Source organism: Planococcus citri, chromosome 5, assembly GCF_950023065.1.
Source record: "Planococcus citri chromosome 5, ihPlaCitr1.1, whole genome shotgun sequence".
Taxonomy (NCBI): Eukaryota; Metazoa; Arthropoda; class Insecta; order Hemiptera; family Pseudococcidae; genus Planococcus; species Planococcus citri.
The window spans coordinates 22,193,645-22,209,600 of NC_088681.1; the positions used below are offsets into that span (position 1 = coordinate 22,193,645).

Consider the following 15,956-nt stretch of genomic DNA (forward strand, 5'->3'; position numbering starts at 1 on the left):
CTTTCTTAGTTGCTGTTTTGAATTTGATTTCAAATTGTAACCAGTGTTTTTCAAACTGTTTTTTACCTCAGAAGAAATGATCAGTAAAAATTATATTATAAGTGAAAGTATTCCTAAAACAATAATGTAAAACCCCAAGTATTCAATTTTTTTAAATTTTCAATTATTCATTATTTATATCGCTTTTCTGACTTACCCCCTAAATTAGTGCTATGGGGTAAGTCAGAAAAGTAAACATTGATAAATAGGATTCGACTTCATCGATGTGTAATACGTAGAATGATTTATGTTTTCGAGGTCGTAGAATCCGAATCTGGAGTTATTTTTTTGTAGGAGTGGGGGGGGGGTGAGGCGTGGGGAGGGGGAAATTCCAAATTTTTCCTACATTATTGTGTAATATGTCGATTGATATGTTTTCGAGGTCGTAGAATCCGAATCTGCAGTTATTTTTTTTGTAGGAGTGGGGGGTGAGGCGTGGGGAGGAGAAAATTTCAAAATTTTCACACATTATTGTGTAATATGTCGAATAATAAGTTTTCAAGGTCGTAGAATCCGAATTTAGAGTTATTTTTTTTGTAGGAGTGAAGGGGTGAGGCGTGGGGAGAGGGAATATTTCAAATTTTTCCTACATTATAGTGTAATATGTCGAATAATATGTTTTCGAGGTCGTAGAATTCGAATCCGGAGTCATTTTTTGTGGTGAAGGTGGAAGGTGAGTCGTAGGTTCGTATGGGTGGGAGATTTCAAATTTTGCTTATATTATGGTGTAATACGTCGATTGATGTTTTCGAGGTTGTAGAGTTCGAATGTGGAGTTGGTTTTTTGGTAGAATGAGGAAAGTAAAAATTCCAAATTTGGTTTTTATTTATCTCAATGTTTTCTTATACCACTGATTCGTATACATGAAATTTTTGTAGGACGCTCGGATTCCAAACTGCACGCCTTTAAAGTTTGAGTAAAAAAACGTTGCTGCAACTTTTTTTTACAAGAAAAACCAACGTTTGCACGCTACTGTAGTTTTTCGCATTTACCGGACGAACCGTACGTCCTAGCAAAAATCTGATGGCATTATGCTGAAAGAGAATTAAATTCTCTACAATTTCGTTATTATGAAATTTTTGTAGGACGCTCTGTTTTAAAACTGCACCTCTTTGAAGTTTTAGTAAAAAAAAGTTGGTTTTTTTACTAAAAAAAAGTTGCAGCAGCAACGTTTTTTTACTCAAACTTTAAAGGCGTGCAGTTTGGAATCCGAGTGTCCTACTAACATTTTATGTATACGAAATTGTAGAAAATTTAATTCTCTTTCAGCATAATGTCATCAGATTTTTGCTAAGACGTACGGTTCGTCCGGTAAATGCGGAAAACTAAAACACTAAAAATTCTCTGATTTTTATTTCAGTGAGCTTTTATGAGCTTTAAGAAACTTTTTTTTTTTTTGGTTCAAACACATCAAAATTTTTGTGAAGGATAGGGCTTTCACCACCTGTAATTTTTTTTTCAAAATTGTTAGCGGTATTGTTGTAGCGAGGTTTTGAAAAGTGGTGTAATGTTGTGATTTTGCTGCTGTCCCAAACTAATTTGCACGCTACTGTAGATAGCGTAGAAAGTAATGGGAAACTACTACGTGAAAGCTCAAAACAACGTCGATTTCCTAGAATAATCGCAGTGTCAATAGGCATTCGCCTCAACCTGTCAGGGTACCACATAAATGCGATTTTCAATGTCCTGTAAAGGACAAGGAACCACGATGATGACGACTGGTATGAGATCTTCCCCCACTGCTTTGTGGTTTCTGGCTCTCTTCACTGCATTCCTCAGCTCCCACATTTGTTCCCCCACTGCTTTGTGATTTCTGGCTTTCTTCACTGCATTCCTCAGCTCCCACATTTCAATTTGTGGTGCCTCCTCTGTAGATGAAACTTCCATTTGAGCCAGGCGTGTGTCATCTCCATACAATTCTTGTATGTGGTTGATCCAGACCGCTTCTGTTTCTTGATTGTTGACACAATACTTTCCATCTTTTCTTCGCATACAGTGGAACCATGATAAGTGCAAACTCAAAGACTGGAAAAATTAGTGCACTTATCGAGTTTTTTACTTGAAAGGGTTTGCACTAAGCAAGGTTATTTCTTTGCAATTTGCACTCATCAAGGTGAATAAATTATGGGACAAGTGCCTACTTTTTTTAAACTCAATTTTAATGATTTTTCATTTGATTTTACGTTACCTACATACATCCATTTTATGCCAACTTTACCGGTTTTACAATTTAACACATTTTTTTGGACATTCTACTATCTTAGTGTAAATGTTGGAGGATTTTTTGGATATTTTCTACATTTTTTACAGTATTTTTCAAATTTTTACTTTTGTTTCAATGATTTTCACTAAAAAGTAACCAAATCTGTTGCACTTATTAAGGTACTGTTGCAGTTATGGAGGGGAACTTACATGGTAAATCAACTGTAGGGACCCGGGATCAATTTTGGTTGCACTTGACGTGAATTTTCACTTATTCAGGTTGCACCTATCGCGGTTCCACTGTATATGCTATTTCACTTCTCCTTTTCTTGTGGGTGGCCAATGGCCATCATCTGCTTGACTTTGGTATGCATTTCTCTGGAATTGTGTCTTTTCTCCAGATCTTCTATTTCTTGGCACTTCTCCTCATTCCACTCATTTTTGGCCATTCTGCATCTGCACGTTCCCATGATCTCTTTGTTTAGTGCTGTGCATTCACTACTTGGTCTGTTTGATTTTCTTCGTTCTTCCATCAGATCCAGTAGGTATCTCTTGAGTCATCCATGGTTTGTGTTTTCTTTTTCCTTTGAGTGGAATAGTTTTTTCTGCTGCTGTTTTAACCTTGTAAAAAAAATTGAGCAAAAACGAAGAACATGACTTAAAAAAATTGATCGAATTGAGGTGGAATGACCCTCAAAATTCTTTATATGTACTTAAATACTCAAAAAAAAATATACCTAATCTTGAAAATATTTGATTTTCTCATGACATTTTAGCGTACTCTGATTGGTCGAATCATTCTTTTTCATAGATCCGGAAAACCATAACCCAATTTCTGGCTCAACATTTTTCAAAATTGCTCAAAAAATAATTTTGTAGAAATAGGTTCCTATTATATAATTGATAGATTAAGTTTAGCTGCAGTTGAACAGATTGGCACTTTTTCGACTCCTTAAAATGAAGAACATATTTTTACCTCCCTCTAGATTGTATGTACAATTATACTCATAATGAACAATAATCAATTTAATAATCATGTAATTTTATTAGTAGCCTACTTAATACCTATATCTATAATCAAGAATAAGTTTTAGCATATGACATTATGTAAATACAAGAAGAAATTCTGGCAAGTAATAAATTCTCATCGGGCTTTCAACCCTCTGCAAATAGGCATTAATTATACGGTCTTTCATCTTCAAAATGACAAATGTATTTATTGTCGACAGCATAAAACATGATATGATTTTCAGTTCGACCCTTACCTATAACCCAGTATTCTTTTTCTTTCCATATACAGTTAAGTAATAGAGCATCTTTTAAAACTGTTCCGCCACCACTTTTATGTAAACTAATTGTCGAACGTATGCATTCTGGATCTTCTATAAACGGTTTTTTTCCATCTGTGACATTTATGATTTTGCCAATCTTGTTGCATTCTTGTTTCATGCCGTCAGGATCTCCACATAAAACAAAAACCACACCAAGGTTAATCAATTTTCACGAAGCATCTAAACTTGAGTTTAAAAGCGAGGAATGTTTCAACTTTGAAATTCGTGTTTTATGGATATTATTCTCATTTCCACAAGTTATTTTTCTTACCCTTTAAAATGAGCAAACTGCTCTTCAGTTATTTGCAAACCTTTGTCCTTGCCGAATACACATAGAAAAAGGTAAGATAACAACAAACATATTTCGATAACTCTTACTGTCATCTTGATCGCGTGCAATAAAATCAAATGATCAAGTTACGAATGATTCCTCATACGCTGTTGGCGTGTGACTTTTACTATAGTTTTTTCATCATATTCTACAGTTCTTTTTTTCAAAAAATTGGAAACGAAATCATATGGCCACGGTCATTTGTTTGTTTAACTGTTCAAGCTGTCATATAATTCACCTGAAATTGCATGAAATCATACATGTGCGCAATCATTTGATTGCTCAGATGTGTACTCTACTCGTAATGTACTTATTTGCTTTTACTGAGCAATAGGTGATTTTTCTTCGTGGTTGGGGCAGTTGGATCAATGCTATAGCCTTGGAAACGGTTAATGCGGAATTAAATCATTTTTTTGCGACATATTTTTCGTGAATTATTTGGCAGCTGTAGCAATTACGAGTATGAAAAACACAACACTGTCATTATATGGTTTAATTTTCAGTTTGAAAAAAATTACGCAAATGTGAGAGTAAAAGACGGAAAAATTATTGCATTATTGTGAAATAAAAGCTGAGCATTATGGTTGTAAAAAATCATACATCACGTAAACAGGATAAGGCGATTATTGGGAAGTGATTTCTGTGAACATCGTCTTTAAAATGACAATGACAATGAAGGTTATCAACGTATGTTTGATGTTGGCTCATGTTTTGCTGCGCGTATCGGGTGATCTACTAATAACTGAAGATCAATTTGATGCTTTTAAAGGGTAAGAAAGCCTATCTAGGTACACTAGAAAATGCTTTTCAAAATAATAGTTTTTACATATAGCAACCCGATACTTTACGTTAAGTAGGTAGGTAATGAGAAGTTGATCAATTTTTACAATTTTCCTATAGGTTTGATCCTACAACACTCTGCAAAAATCCTAAATGTTTGGAAAATGTATGTAATATGATTGGCCTTCAAGCAGGATTAATAAATGGGAATCAAGATTTTTCCCCCGGCTATCCAAAATGTGAGAAGTTTAATGCCATTTTATTTAATAATGACGGTGGAGTCATTACGAAGGAAATCACACTTACCTCTTGTTCATGGACTTCAGAAAGTATCCTGTGTGGTAAGGGTCCAGCTGAAAATTATGTGATGTTTTATAACACTAATGTGATTCGCCAATGTATACCTTATAAGTATGTGCAGGTTGAAATAACAAAAGACTGCAATCCAACTAGATAATTTTTTGATGTTGTATGATTGGGTACCTACTACCTACTCATATGTTTCGTGTGGTAGAGATACCTATAATTAATTTTTGTTGGAACTCATATATTTGTGTACCTATTGATAATAAAATGGAATGATTATTGATCTCTGTTGATTTTGTAATTTGTCGATCCAAAAAAAAAAAAAAAAAATCATGACATCAATATTTCTTGGAACAATGCTTCAGAATTTATACGGTTCGACCATCTGATTACTCTAGATTCTTCTCATGCATCTTATGCTCCTGGCGCAGAAACCGCTCAACTGTTATTTTTCGTATTCTTACGATTAGTTCGTGTTTGTATAGTGGAAAAGTAGTGATTTTAAAAATGGGTAGTGAAAATAGTGAAAAAGTAGTGAATGTAGTCGAAAAGATGAAATGAAACATTTTTGCTAATGCGTTCATTTGTATTGATTTTATTTATTTTTTTTTTAAATAAATTTTGATTGAAATTAAAAAATACTTTATTATACAAATTTTCTTCTAATTTCAATTTTTTTGAAAATTTTTCTGTAAAAATTTTATTTTGTTGATTTTTTCGCGTGTGTGTGGGAGGGGGGGGGTCGAGTGAAGAGCTTTCTTAGAATTTGGTTGATAACAAAAGTGATTAAAAAAAAACTGTTACTAGATGCTATGATCAACTGTTGAACCTCTGGTAATTTTCAATAGGGGGAGGGGGGTCAATTTGACAAATTTTATGGTACTCTCCACAGTTTTGACAAATCATCGTTCAATTTTGAGAATTTTCTATTGATTTTTGGTATTTTTCAATAATCTAAGCACTTGAACAGTTTGTGCAAAATTTTACCCAAATGAGACACTTTGCCAAATTTCGGCCATTTTCTGACGGTCCATTAAGTAGATATGACACATCTTTATCAGGTTCACGTGTTGTTTTGATTTTCTCAATTTGAGATAGGTATCGAAATTTGAATTGAAAAAATAATTGTTCATTTCAATTCATCCACAACCTAATTAAATTGTCAATTAGTAAGGTTGCAATATCTGTAATTAGGTACCTGAGACATTTTTAAAAATATTTAACATTCAATGAATATGTGCTTCGCGAACTCAATTTTATTGTTTACTCCATATCTCATTTATTTGGGTACCTATATTGTACTTGGACTAGATAAAATAAATATTGGGTAGACTATTGTTAAAAAATTATTTTCTGAGGCTTTTATAGTTTATGGATCGAAAAAATGGTATTGTAAAAATTATTATTCGAATTTTGAAACCAACCTGAAAGTTATTGCTTTGGTCCCCTCCCCCTCCCAGTCATAACATTTAGGAATGAAATTGCCTATCTTCAGTATCTATTCCAATTTCCATTCTAATAGCAAAATGATTACCTTTTTTTTGGGGTTGGTTTAATCGTTATGTTATTAATTACGTACCTAAATAAGTTATGAATGATTGAAGATCAGATACCCAATTTTATTATCAATAATAAATTAGAAATAATAAACTAAAATTAGTTACATGATTAAAGATACATCTGCAAGTACAAGGATATTATGTATTTTTCTTTGATTTGAAATTGCGAGCGATAGGAAACACCTAGAAAGCTGTGATTGATGTCATTTGAAAGAGGATCTCAATGCGCACATTTTGACTTACTAGAAAACCTTTTAAGTTGCAAATTGAACAAACCATTGGACTTGAAAAAAAAACACACCACTTTAGGTGGATGTGTTGGACAGTAGTGGGATGTTTTGGACACGATAGGTGGATGTTTTGGACATGCTGAGAAATGGCGTTTTTTTTTAAGGCTAATTTTTAGAAATCCCAAATTTTAATCCATTAGGAATCAATTGGCAGTACCACTGTCCACAATTTCAGTCGACTTGCATTGTTTTTAATATTAGTGAGGCAATATTGAAGAGTTGACATTCTTATGCCATATTTTTCAGCCAATGCTGGCCTGCTCAAACCTACGTATTTTCAGGATGCAACTTCAAACGTTCTTGATTAGCATTTTATCATTCCAGACTCATTAGAAGTCTTTTCTGGATTTGTCGGATAAAACTGAGGCATTCTTACACCCAAAACATGACAAATTAACACGAATTTATAGAAATGTCCAAAACATCCCCACTATGCCATTTCTACTTCAACTGGCTGTGAGAAAAAAGTATCAGCTTTTCATGAAAAGGTGATGGGGAATATATATTGGCACGACAGAAGAAGTGATTCGAACGACAGGACATTGGAACGACAAAATAAGGCATTCTAACGACAATTCTTAACAATTTTCAACGACAGTCCAGCACGACAACTTGAGTGATACGAACGACAATTCAATTTCATACAAACGACAAAAGAAATGTAATCCACGTCCAAATAAATTATTCCCCGCCAAAAAAACAAAATGCCCGGCAAAATAAATTATTTCCTGCTGAAAAATTTTTTTTCAGAGAAATAACTCATTTTGTGATTATGCAAGAAGTTCATTTTTGAGTTTCTTGATTTCATATGGCTGAACTAATTGCTGAGCAAGGTCAAAAAACTCATATATTTTGAGTAGTAAACCTCAATTAAAAACACTATTTTCTCTTTCTTCAATTAAATACTGAAAGTTTTCTCATGTTAAACAATTTTTCAACTTCAAAATCACTCTGGAAGAAGGTGAACTGTCTCCTGCCTCTTGCTCAGTTCAGCTCAGACTTTAATTCGTTTGGAGATGTTCCAATTTTTTATTTGGGTTTGCTGCCTGGTGATCCGCATAAGTCGAGCAAAGAAAAGCGTATTACGTCAATTTGTTCCTGCCCCTACAATACTAAATCAGAACTGTGCAAGCATACTTTAGGTACCTATGCACATTCGTCTCAAGCTCATTGAAGTTCCTGCCGAAGGGAAGACAATTCCTTTGGGACAGAAGTGGAAGAGAGGCAGATCCTCAAAAGTCAAAAAAGCACTACTTGTACAATGATACGTACTAGATAAACTGTGTTTTTTTTTAAATGTCGTGTTTTTTATCAATTTTTGGATGTGCAATTTGTATTTTTTATGTCGTTCACTATTTCATTTCTTTGCCGTGCATGATTTGTCGTTAAATGTATTATACAGACGTGCATTAAATTATTCTGTCGGGCAATACCTTATATCGTCGTTGACATTCATTTACTGTCGTTCAAAAACTTTTTTCGTCGTGAAATAATTCTTTTCCAGTGCAATGCCTTTTTCTGTCGTTAAAATGCCCTTTTTTCGTCGTTAAAACGCCTTTTTCTGCCGTGCCGATAAATCACACCCAAAGGTGATTAGTGATTATTGACCAGAAGGAATCCGAGATTTCATATTACTTGGGCTCTTGACGAAATTCCTCACGGTTATTTCTCAGGAGCTCAAAATGTGAGACAACATTTTTTTCCAAAAACAGCACTTCAAAATCTTGTTGCATTCGTGTTTCATGCCGTCAGGATCTCCGCAATGTTGAGTAGGATCCGCCCTAGAAGAAACAAAAATCACCAAGGTTAATCAATTTTCACGAAGCATCTAAACTTGAGTTTAAAAGCGAGGAATGCTTCTTAGTTTCACCTTGAAATTCGTGTTTTGTCGCTATTCTCATTTCTACGAGTTATTTTTCCTTTCACTGTCATCTTGAACGTGTGCAATAAAATCAAATGAGTTACGAATGATTGCTCATACTCTGTTGGCGTGTGACTTTTACTATAGTTTTTCCATCATATTCTACGGTTGTTTTTTTCAAAAAATTGGAAACGAAATCATACGGGTTCGGTCATTTGTTGTTTTAACAGCACAAGCTATCATATAATTCACCTAAAATTGTACTCGTATGTATGAAATCATACATGTGCGCACTCATTTGATTGCTCAGATGTGTAGCCTATACCTACTCTTATTTGCTTTTACGCAGCAATAGATGATTTTTCTTCGTGGTTGGGACAGTTGCATCGATGCTTATAGCCTTGGAAATTGTTTAATGGGGAATTAATTCTTTTTTTTGCGACATATTTTTCGTGAATTATGTGGCAGCTGTAGCAATTATGAAAAAAATACTGTTATTGTCATATGCTTTACCTTTCAGTTTGAAAAAAAATACGCAAATGTGAGATTATACGACAGAAAAATAATTGTATTATCGTGAAATAAAAGCAGAGTATTATCGTTGTAAAAATCATACGTAAACGTGAACAGGATACGGCGATTACTTGAAACTGATTTCTGTGAAAATCGTGTTTAAAATGACAGTGAAAATGAAAATTATCAACGTATGTTTGATGTCGGCTCATCTTTTCCTGGGTGTATTGGGCGATCTACAAATAACTGTAGATCAATTTGCTGCTTTTAAAGGGTAAGAAAGCCTACCTAAGCACACTAGAAAATGCTTTTCAAAATAATAGTTTTTACATAGTAACCCGATACTTTACGTTAAGTAGGTAATGAAAAGTTAATCGATTTTTACAATTTTCCTACAGGTTTGATCCTACAAAACTCTGCAAAAATCCTAAATGTTTGGAAAATATATGTTATGCGCTTGGCCATCAATTAGGATTAATAAATGGCAATCAAGCTTTTTCCTCCGGCTATCCAAGATGTGAGAAGTTTAATAACGTCATTTTATATGATAATGACGGTGGCGTCGTTACGAAGGAACTCACTCTTCCCTTGTGTTTATGGCCTTCTGCAGTAGCAATAGCCGGAACAGGTATCGTGTATGGCAAGGGTCAAGCTGAAAATCATGTGATGGTTTATTCTGATTATCTTATAGGCGATACTGTGCCTCATAAGGATGTGCAGGTTGAAATACCAAAAGACTGCAATCCAACTGGATAATTTTTTGCTTGCATACGATTGGGTTCCTACTCATAATCATGATTCGTGTGGTGGAGAAACCATTTATGTACCTAATTCATTTTAGTTGGAACTCATATGTGTGTAACTATTGATAATGAAATTGAATGATTATTGATCTCTGTTAATTTTTTAATTTGTCGATCCAAAAAAAAAAAAAATCATGACATCAATATTTCTTGGAGCGATGCTCCAGAATTTATACAGTTCGACCAGCTGATTACTCTCAATTGTTCTCATTTATCTTATGCTCCTGGCGCAGAAACCGCTCAACGGTTATTTCGTATTCTTACGATTAGTTCGTGTTCGTATAGTTGAATAGTAGTGCTTTTAAAAATGGGTAGTGAAAATAGTGAAAAAGTAGTGAATTTGGTCAAAAAGATGATGAAAAAAATTTACTATTGCGTTCATTTGTTTTGTATTTTTTTAAAAATAATTTTTATTGAAAGTTCAAAATAGGTACTTCAAGTATAGGTATATACAAGTTTTCTTCCTATTCTAATTTTTTTGAAAATTTTCCTGCGAAAAATTTGATTTTGTTGATTTTTTTTGTGTGTGTGTGGGTGGGGGGTCGAGTGGAGAGCTTTCTGAAAATTTGGTTGAAACAAAAGTGAATTATTTTAACAAAAAATTCTGTTATGTATTGTTATAGATGATATACTGGTGCAGTTTCGTTAGGGAAGGCAGATGAGAATATTATCCCTAATTGGTATTAGAAATACTCCTTAAGGGATATTTCTTGCACTCTTATTCAGTTATTCTTTACCTACTTACCCGCTGCTAGTTCAGCGTATGAAACCAAACCAATATATATTATTATAAACAGATCGTCGAAGTAATTTTATGTTAATTCGCGAGGAAATAAGAATGCACAATTAACTAGAACACTTCGTTATAATTGACGAATTTAAATTACAATCTGTTAGGTACTCTTAAATATTTTTTTTTGGGTGTTTATAATATTATGTACATACAAGATTATTACACCCGTAAAGTTTTCCTTCTTTTTTTTCAGTGTCTGCAACAAAATTTCAAAACAAAAAAATCAAGACTTGAAACAGGACTTATAGCATCAGGACGATTTAAAAATTTTTGGAATTTTTTAAGAGGAGAAGGGGGTGGGCGAGGCAAAATTTTACATTCAAATTTTTCGCTTTTCCAATGTCTTTAAACATCTAAGATTTTTTTCAGGCAAACGGATGTCGAAAATATAATTTTGATATTGTATAACACATAAAATGCTCAACTGTCTTAGAGAAAAGTCTTGCACTGTGTATTCAAAGTAAAATAAGGCATGCACATAACACTGGCTGTCAGTGGGTTACGAGCTGCAGAGAAGCGAAGCTTAATAAATGAATATAATAACACCAGTCTAACGTGGCAAAAGTTATAATATCAATTAAAGTTTGTAAAAGAGTTGAACACAAAATACATACTAACAGTCTAGTTTCATTAAGAAGTAAGTACAAGTTACCTTAGAGCCAGTAGCACAATGCAGGTTTAAATTTTGGTTTAGCTGAACTTAGTTTAAATCTTGAACCAGGTTCAACTTCTGTAGCATTGCACAAACAATGGTTCAGGTGTAGATTAACGCGTCATTCAACCAAATTTTGTCACGATTATTGTTGCGGTTATGTCCGTGATATCACTGATATCAATGTTTTGGAGTGATTTTTGATTACACATTTTTAATGATTAGAAATATCTTACAATTGGAAACAAAGTTCTAATTTTTGAATTAATTTAAAAAAATAAATATTCTTGAACAAAATAGTTGACGAGATTTAATTTTTTTCATGCAGAAAAATTAATTTGTTTGAGGTAAAATGCCCAATTTTGAACAATAGTCATCAAATTTTTCAGTATGAAGGTGATGTGATTCGAGATTTTACATTCAACAATATTATTCTTGTTTTTTGTCATTCAATGTAAGAACGAGTAATTATACTTTGTCTTTGTCAAAAGTTGGTATTATTTGAAGTTATTTGTTACCATTTGCAAAATAATCAGTAATCACACAACTTGAAACAACCAATGAACATGCACCAATTTGTTAATCAGTTAACCTCCAAAAATTGTCGAGTTAAATAAAACCTGGTTTAAACTGTAAAAACAGTTCAATCATCCATTGTGCTAAACTGCATTTTAGTTCAACCAAAGTTAACCTACAACTCTGGTTTAAACCTGCATTGTGCTACTGGCCCTTAGTGGAATTTAGCCAACCACAAGCTAAACACCATACAATAAGCTAACACTTCAGCACATGAATATACCTCAGCTATGGAAAATATATCTACTAACTAGCGACTAGAATAAGCTCAGCAGTTGTCAGCTTCAAGCCACTCCGCTGCGTCCCATGGACCAGCTGTGTGCGCATCAAGCAAAGCTCAACTTGTTTCCTAGAGGAACGTTGTAGGCGCAATCCTACCCACTACAATATTATAATTTTCAATTTTATTTTTACCTTCAAGGTAAGGTTCTTAGCTGAATGTAATGAAATTGTGCGAAAAAAAAACTTTTTACAACATAACAAATTTTTAAAAAATGTACAAAAATTTAATGCAAAATTTGTACGATTTTTGTGTTTAAAAAATTCACTTCGAGAGGCATAAAAATTATGTTTTTTTGTACGATGAGTTATGTTACTTATAAGAAGTACGTTATTTTTTGCTTCAAAATTTGATGCTTTAAACCGCAGCTGTTTATTATGATTATTTTGAATGAATGAAAGCAGATAGTTGAATGTAATAATTGAACGCTGTAAATGTTCTATATTCACATGCGTGCAATTATCACACACGTTCAATTGTATACGTTCAATTGTATACCTGTAATTTTATACGTGCAATTTTCACGTCGTCGTCGTCGTTTCCTTATAAGTAGGGCAACCCAAAATATGCTCTCATTCAAGGTAAAATATTCAATATATATTTGATTTTTTGAGGTGAAATATTCGACAAAAATATTTGATTACTCCAAAAATATTCGAAAATATTTGAAATCAAATTTGGTATCGTTTCACTCGCCTTTACAAGCACATCACAAAAATGGCTACATCGTTGGGTTTTGTTTCCTAAATCACATGCACTATTCGCAATTTCCCAAAATGGAACAAAATTGTTGAATTAAAATTCTATTTTGATTGTCAAAAAAAGAAGAAAAATCGAAGCTTAATTTAAAATTCAATCTTCATCATCATTTCATCAATCATCAATATCATAATCATTAAAAAGAGCCATTTTTTTCATCTTCAACATTCTGTGAAAATGATGTTTCCTGTGTTGCGATTCTCAAAATGCAAAAATTTCCAAAATATTCAAAAATATTCGATAAATTGCGAAATATGTGGTAATTTTAGCCAAAAATATTCAAATAGCAATCAAATATGTGAAAATATTCATTTTAAGGCAAAATATTCGAAAATATTTGAAATGAAGTAGGTCTTAAATGAAAGGCAATTTTCTGAAACGTAAAATGATTTTGTTACAACTTACAATTGTAATCTGAGTGCAACAAAAAAACATTCAAAAAAATATATTGGGTTGCCCTACTTATAAGCGGTAGGCCTATTGGCCTGTCTGCTGCGGTGTGGAACCGGTTGAGGATGAGCCTGAGGTATCCGTGAGTTTCCTCCTTGGTCTCCCTCTGCTTCTCTTCCCCGTTGGTGTATATTGGAGGACCTGTTTTGGTGATCTTGTTTCCTCCATCCTTTTGACATGATTTCTCCAATCTTTCCTATACTGTTTTATCTTCTTCATGACTGGCTTCACTCCGAGATCTGCTGTTATTTTCTCGGATGGGACTCTGTCTCTGAGAGTCACCCCTGCCGTTCTCCTCATGAACTTCATCTCTGCTGCCGTTATTCTTCTTTTATCAGATTTCTTCAGTGCCCATACCTCGCTTCCATACGTCATCATTGGTATTGCTAGGGTATTGTACACCTTCAATCTTGTTTCTTTTCGCACCTTACTGCTTCTCAGGGTCCTATTTATCAGTCCTGTGACTCTCAGGAACTTTGCAATCTTTCCACCAACATCTACTTCTCCCTAGTATGATATTGTGTTTCCCAGGTATTTGAAATTGTTGACCTGTTCAATGATTTTTCCATTTATTACAATCTTGCTTCTTACTGGCTCCTTTCCTTTGAAGGCCATTGTTTTTGTTTTCTCTGAAGATATTCTCATATCATACTTTTCTGATGTCTTTGTTAAATTATACATTGATCTCTGTAGGTCATTTTCTGTTTCGGCTAGTACTGCTTGATCATCTGAGAATAATACTGTTGATATTTCTTGCCTCCTGTCTGTCTTGATTCCTTTTGGCTTCATTTTCTGCCATTCTTTTACCATGTGATCCATGTACATGTTGAATAAAACACAAGACAGTGGGCATCCCTGGCGAACTCCTCTGTTTATTTCTGCTTGTTCTGAGAGTTTATTTCCAATTCGTACTCTTATTCTAGTGTTCTTATACAGTATATGCTGTTTATCACCTTTCGCATTTTATATGTTATCTCTTCATCTTTTAGGACTTCAAACAGTTTTTTTCTATTAACCCTATCATATGCTTTTTCCAGGTCTATAAAGCACATGTGTGTTTCTAGGTTGTATTCGATCCGTTTTTCCATCAGTAGTTTTACTGTATAACTTGCATCAGTGCATGATCTTCCTTTTCTAAATCCGTTTTGACTTTCTGACAGCTTTTCTTCTGCATGCTCTGCCAGTCGTTTTGCCAGTATTTTCACATATATCTTGTAGCAGGTGTTTAGTAGACTTATTCCTCGGTAGTTTTTCAGGTTTGACATATCGCCTTTCTTGAACAGTGGTATTACAATTGCTGTTTTGAAATCTTCAGGTACCCTTTCTTCTTGGTACATCCTATTAAGGAATTCCAGAAGTCTTCTTTTAAATTCGCCACTTGCATAGTTGTACAATTCTGTTGGTATGCCATCTTCTCCTGGAGCTTTTGCATTTTTTGCTGTTCTCAAAGCTTCTTGAAGCTCTTTAATTGAAATTCTGTCTTCTGTTTCTCCAATTTCATCTTCTATCTTTGTATCTTGTGCATTTTCATCACTCCAGAGTTCTTCAAAATATTCCTTTGCATCATTGATTTTAATCTTTGGCAAACCCACTCTTTCGTTAAAATTTGTGTCAATTCTTCTTATGATCTTGTACACCTTTGGCCGTAACTTGTATGTGTCATGCTCCAGGAATGTGATGAAATTTTCCCAGCTCTCTCTCTGTAATTTCCTGGACTTTCTCTTGACTTTTGCCGACTGTTTTCGATATTCTTCACCATCAACCTCGCTTTTTGTGCTCATGAATTTTCTGAATGCCTGTCTTTTCTTTTGTACGAGTTCTTGGATTTCGTTGTCCCAATTCTTTATTCGCTTTGCTCCAATTCTGCAAGGAACCATTCCTAAGCTTTCTTTTGCTGCTTTTGTCACAATGGATTTGATATTTTTCCATTCTTCTTCTATGTCCTGGGTTCACCAACCTGAAAAATTTGAAAATTTTTAAAACTTTTCTCTGAGTTTAAAATTTTGAAATTTAAAAATTGAAAAACTGGTAACATTTAAATTCATAATTTAACAATTTTTTCAAGAAACAATTCCCTAAGTATTATCATTCAAGTAAGTATCATTAAAATATCATTTAAGATTGAGCCTTGATAGTTTAATGACCAATGAGTATTTGACGCAAGTACAGTTTCAAATTTTTTGAACTTTCTATACTTATTAACTTTTTTTTCTAATTTCATCTTTTGATCACTTTTTTGATTAAAATTTCAAATCACTACAAATCACATTGAAAAAAAAAACAAAAAACCACAGATAAAAAGAAATGAAAAAACAGCACATTTCAATTTTTTTTGATTTCTAACCAGTTTTTTTCTAAAGAAAATTTCGGTTGATTTGCGGTTAAGGTTAATGGTTAAAAACCAGTTAACTCATCATTCAATTTTGAGAAT

The 15,956-nt window shown here is 33.5% G+C and overlaps 2 protein-coding genes across 3 annotated transcripts in view; both read left to right on the forward strand.

Moving 5' to 3' along the window:
* Positions 1-15,956, forward strand: part of LOC135849189 (uncharacterized) — a 373,560-nt gene that overhangs the window by 314,920 nt on the left and 42,684 nt on the right. The gene's annotated exons all lie outside the window — the stretch shown is intronic.
* On the forward strand, positions 9,069-10,104 carry LOC135848641 (uncharacterized). Its single transcript, XM_065368592.1, has 3 exons — positions 9,069-9,486; positions 9,611-9,840; positions 9,904-10,104. The coding sequence occupies exons 1-3, from the start codon at positions 9,377-9,379 to the stop codon at positions 9,966-9,968; spliced, it is 405 nt and encodes a 134-aa protein (XP_065224664.1). The 5' UTR covers positions 9,069-9,376; the 3' UTR covers positions 9,969-10,104.

Bases quoted from the DNA above. Each gene is read 5' to 3' on its own strand.
- LOC135848641 (XM_065368592.1), top strand. From the start codon at position 9,377: ATGACAGTGAAAATGAAAATTATCAACGTATGTTTGATGTCGGCTCAT. The intron at 9,487-9,610 runs GTAAGAAAGCCT...ATTTTCCTACAG, and splicing joins CAATTTGCTGCTTTTAAAGG to GTTTGATCCTACAAAACTCT. The intron at 9,841-9,903 runs GTATCGTGTATG...ATTATCTTATAG, and splicing joins AGTAGCAATAGCCGGAACAG to GCGATACTGTGCCTCATAAG.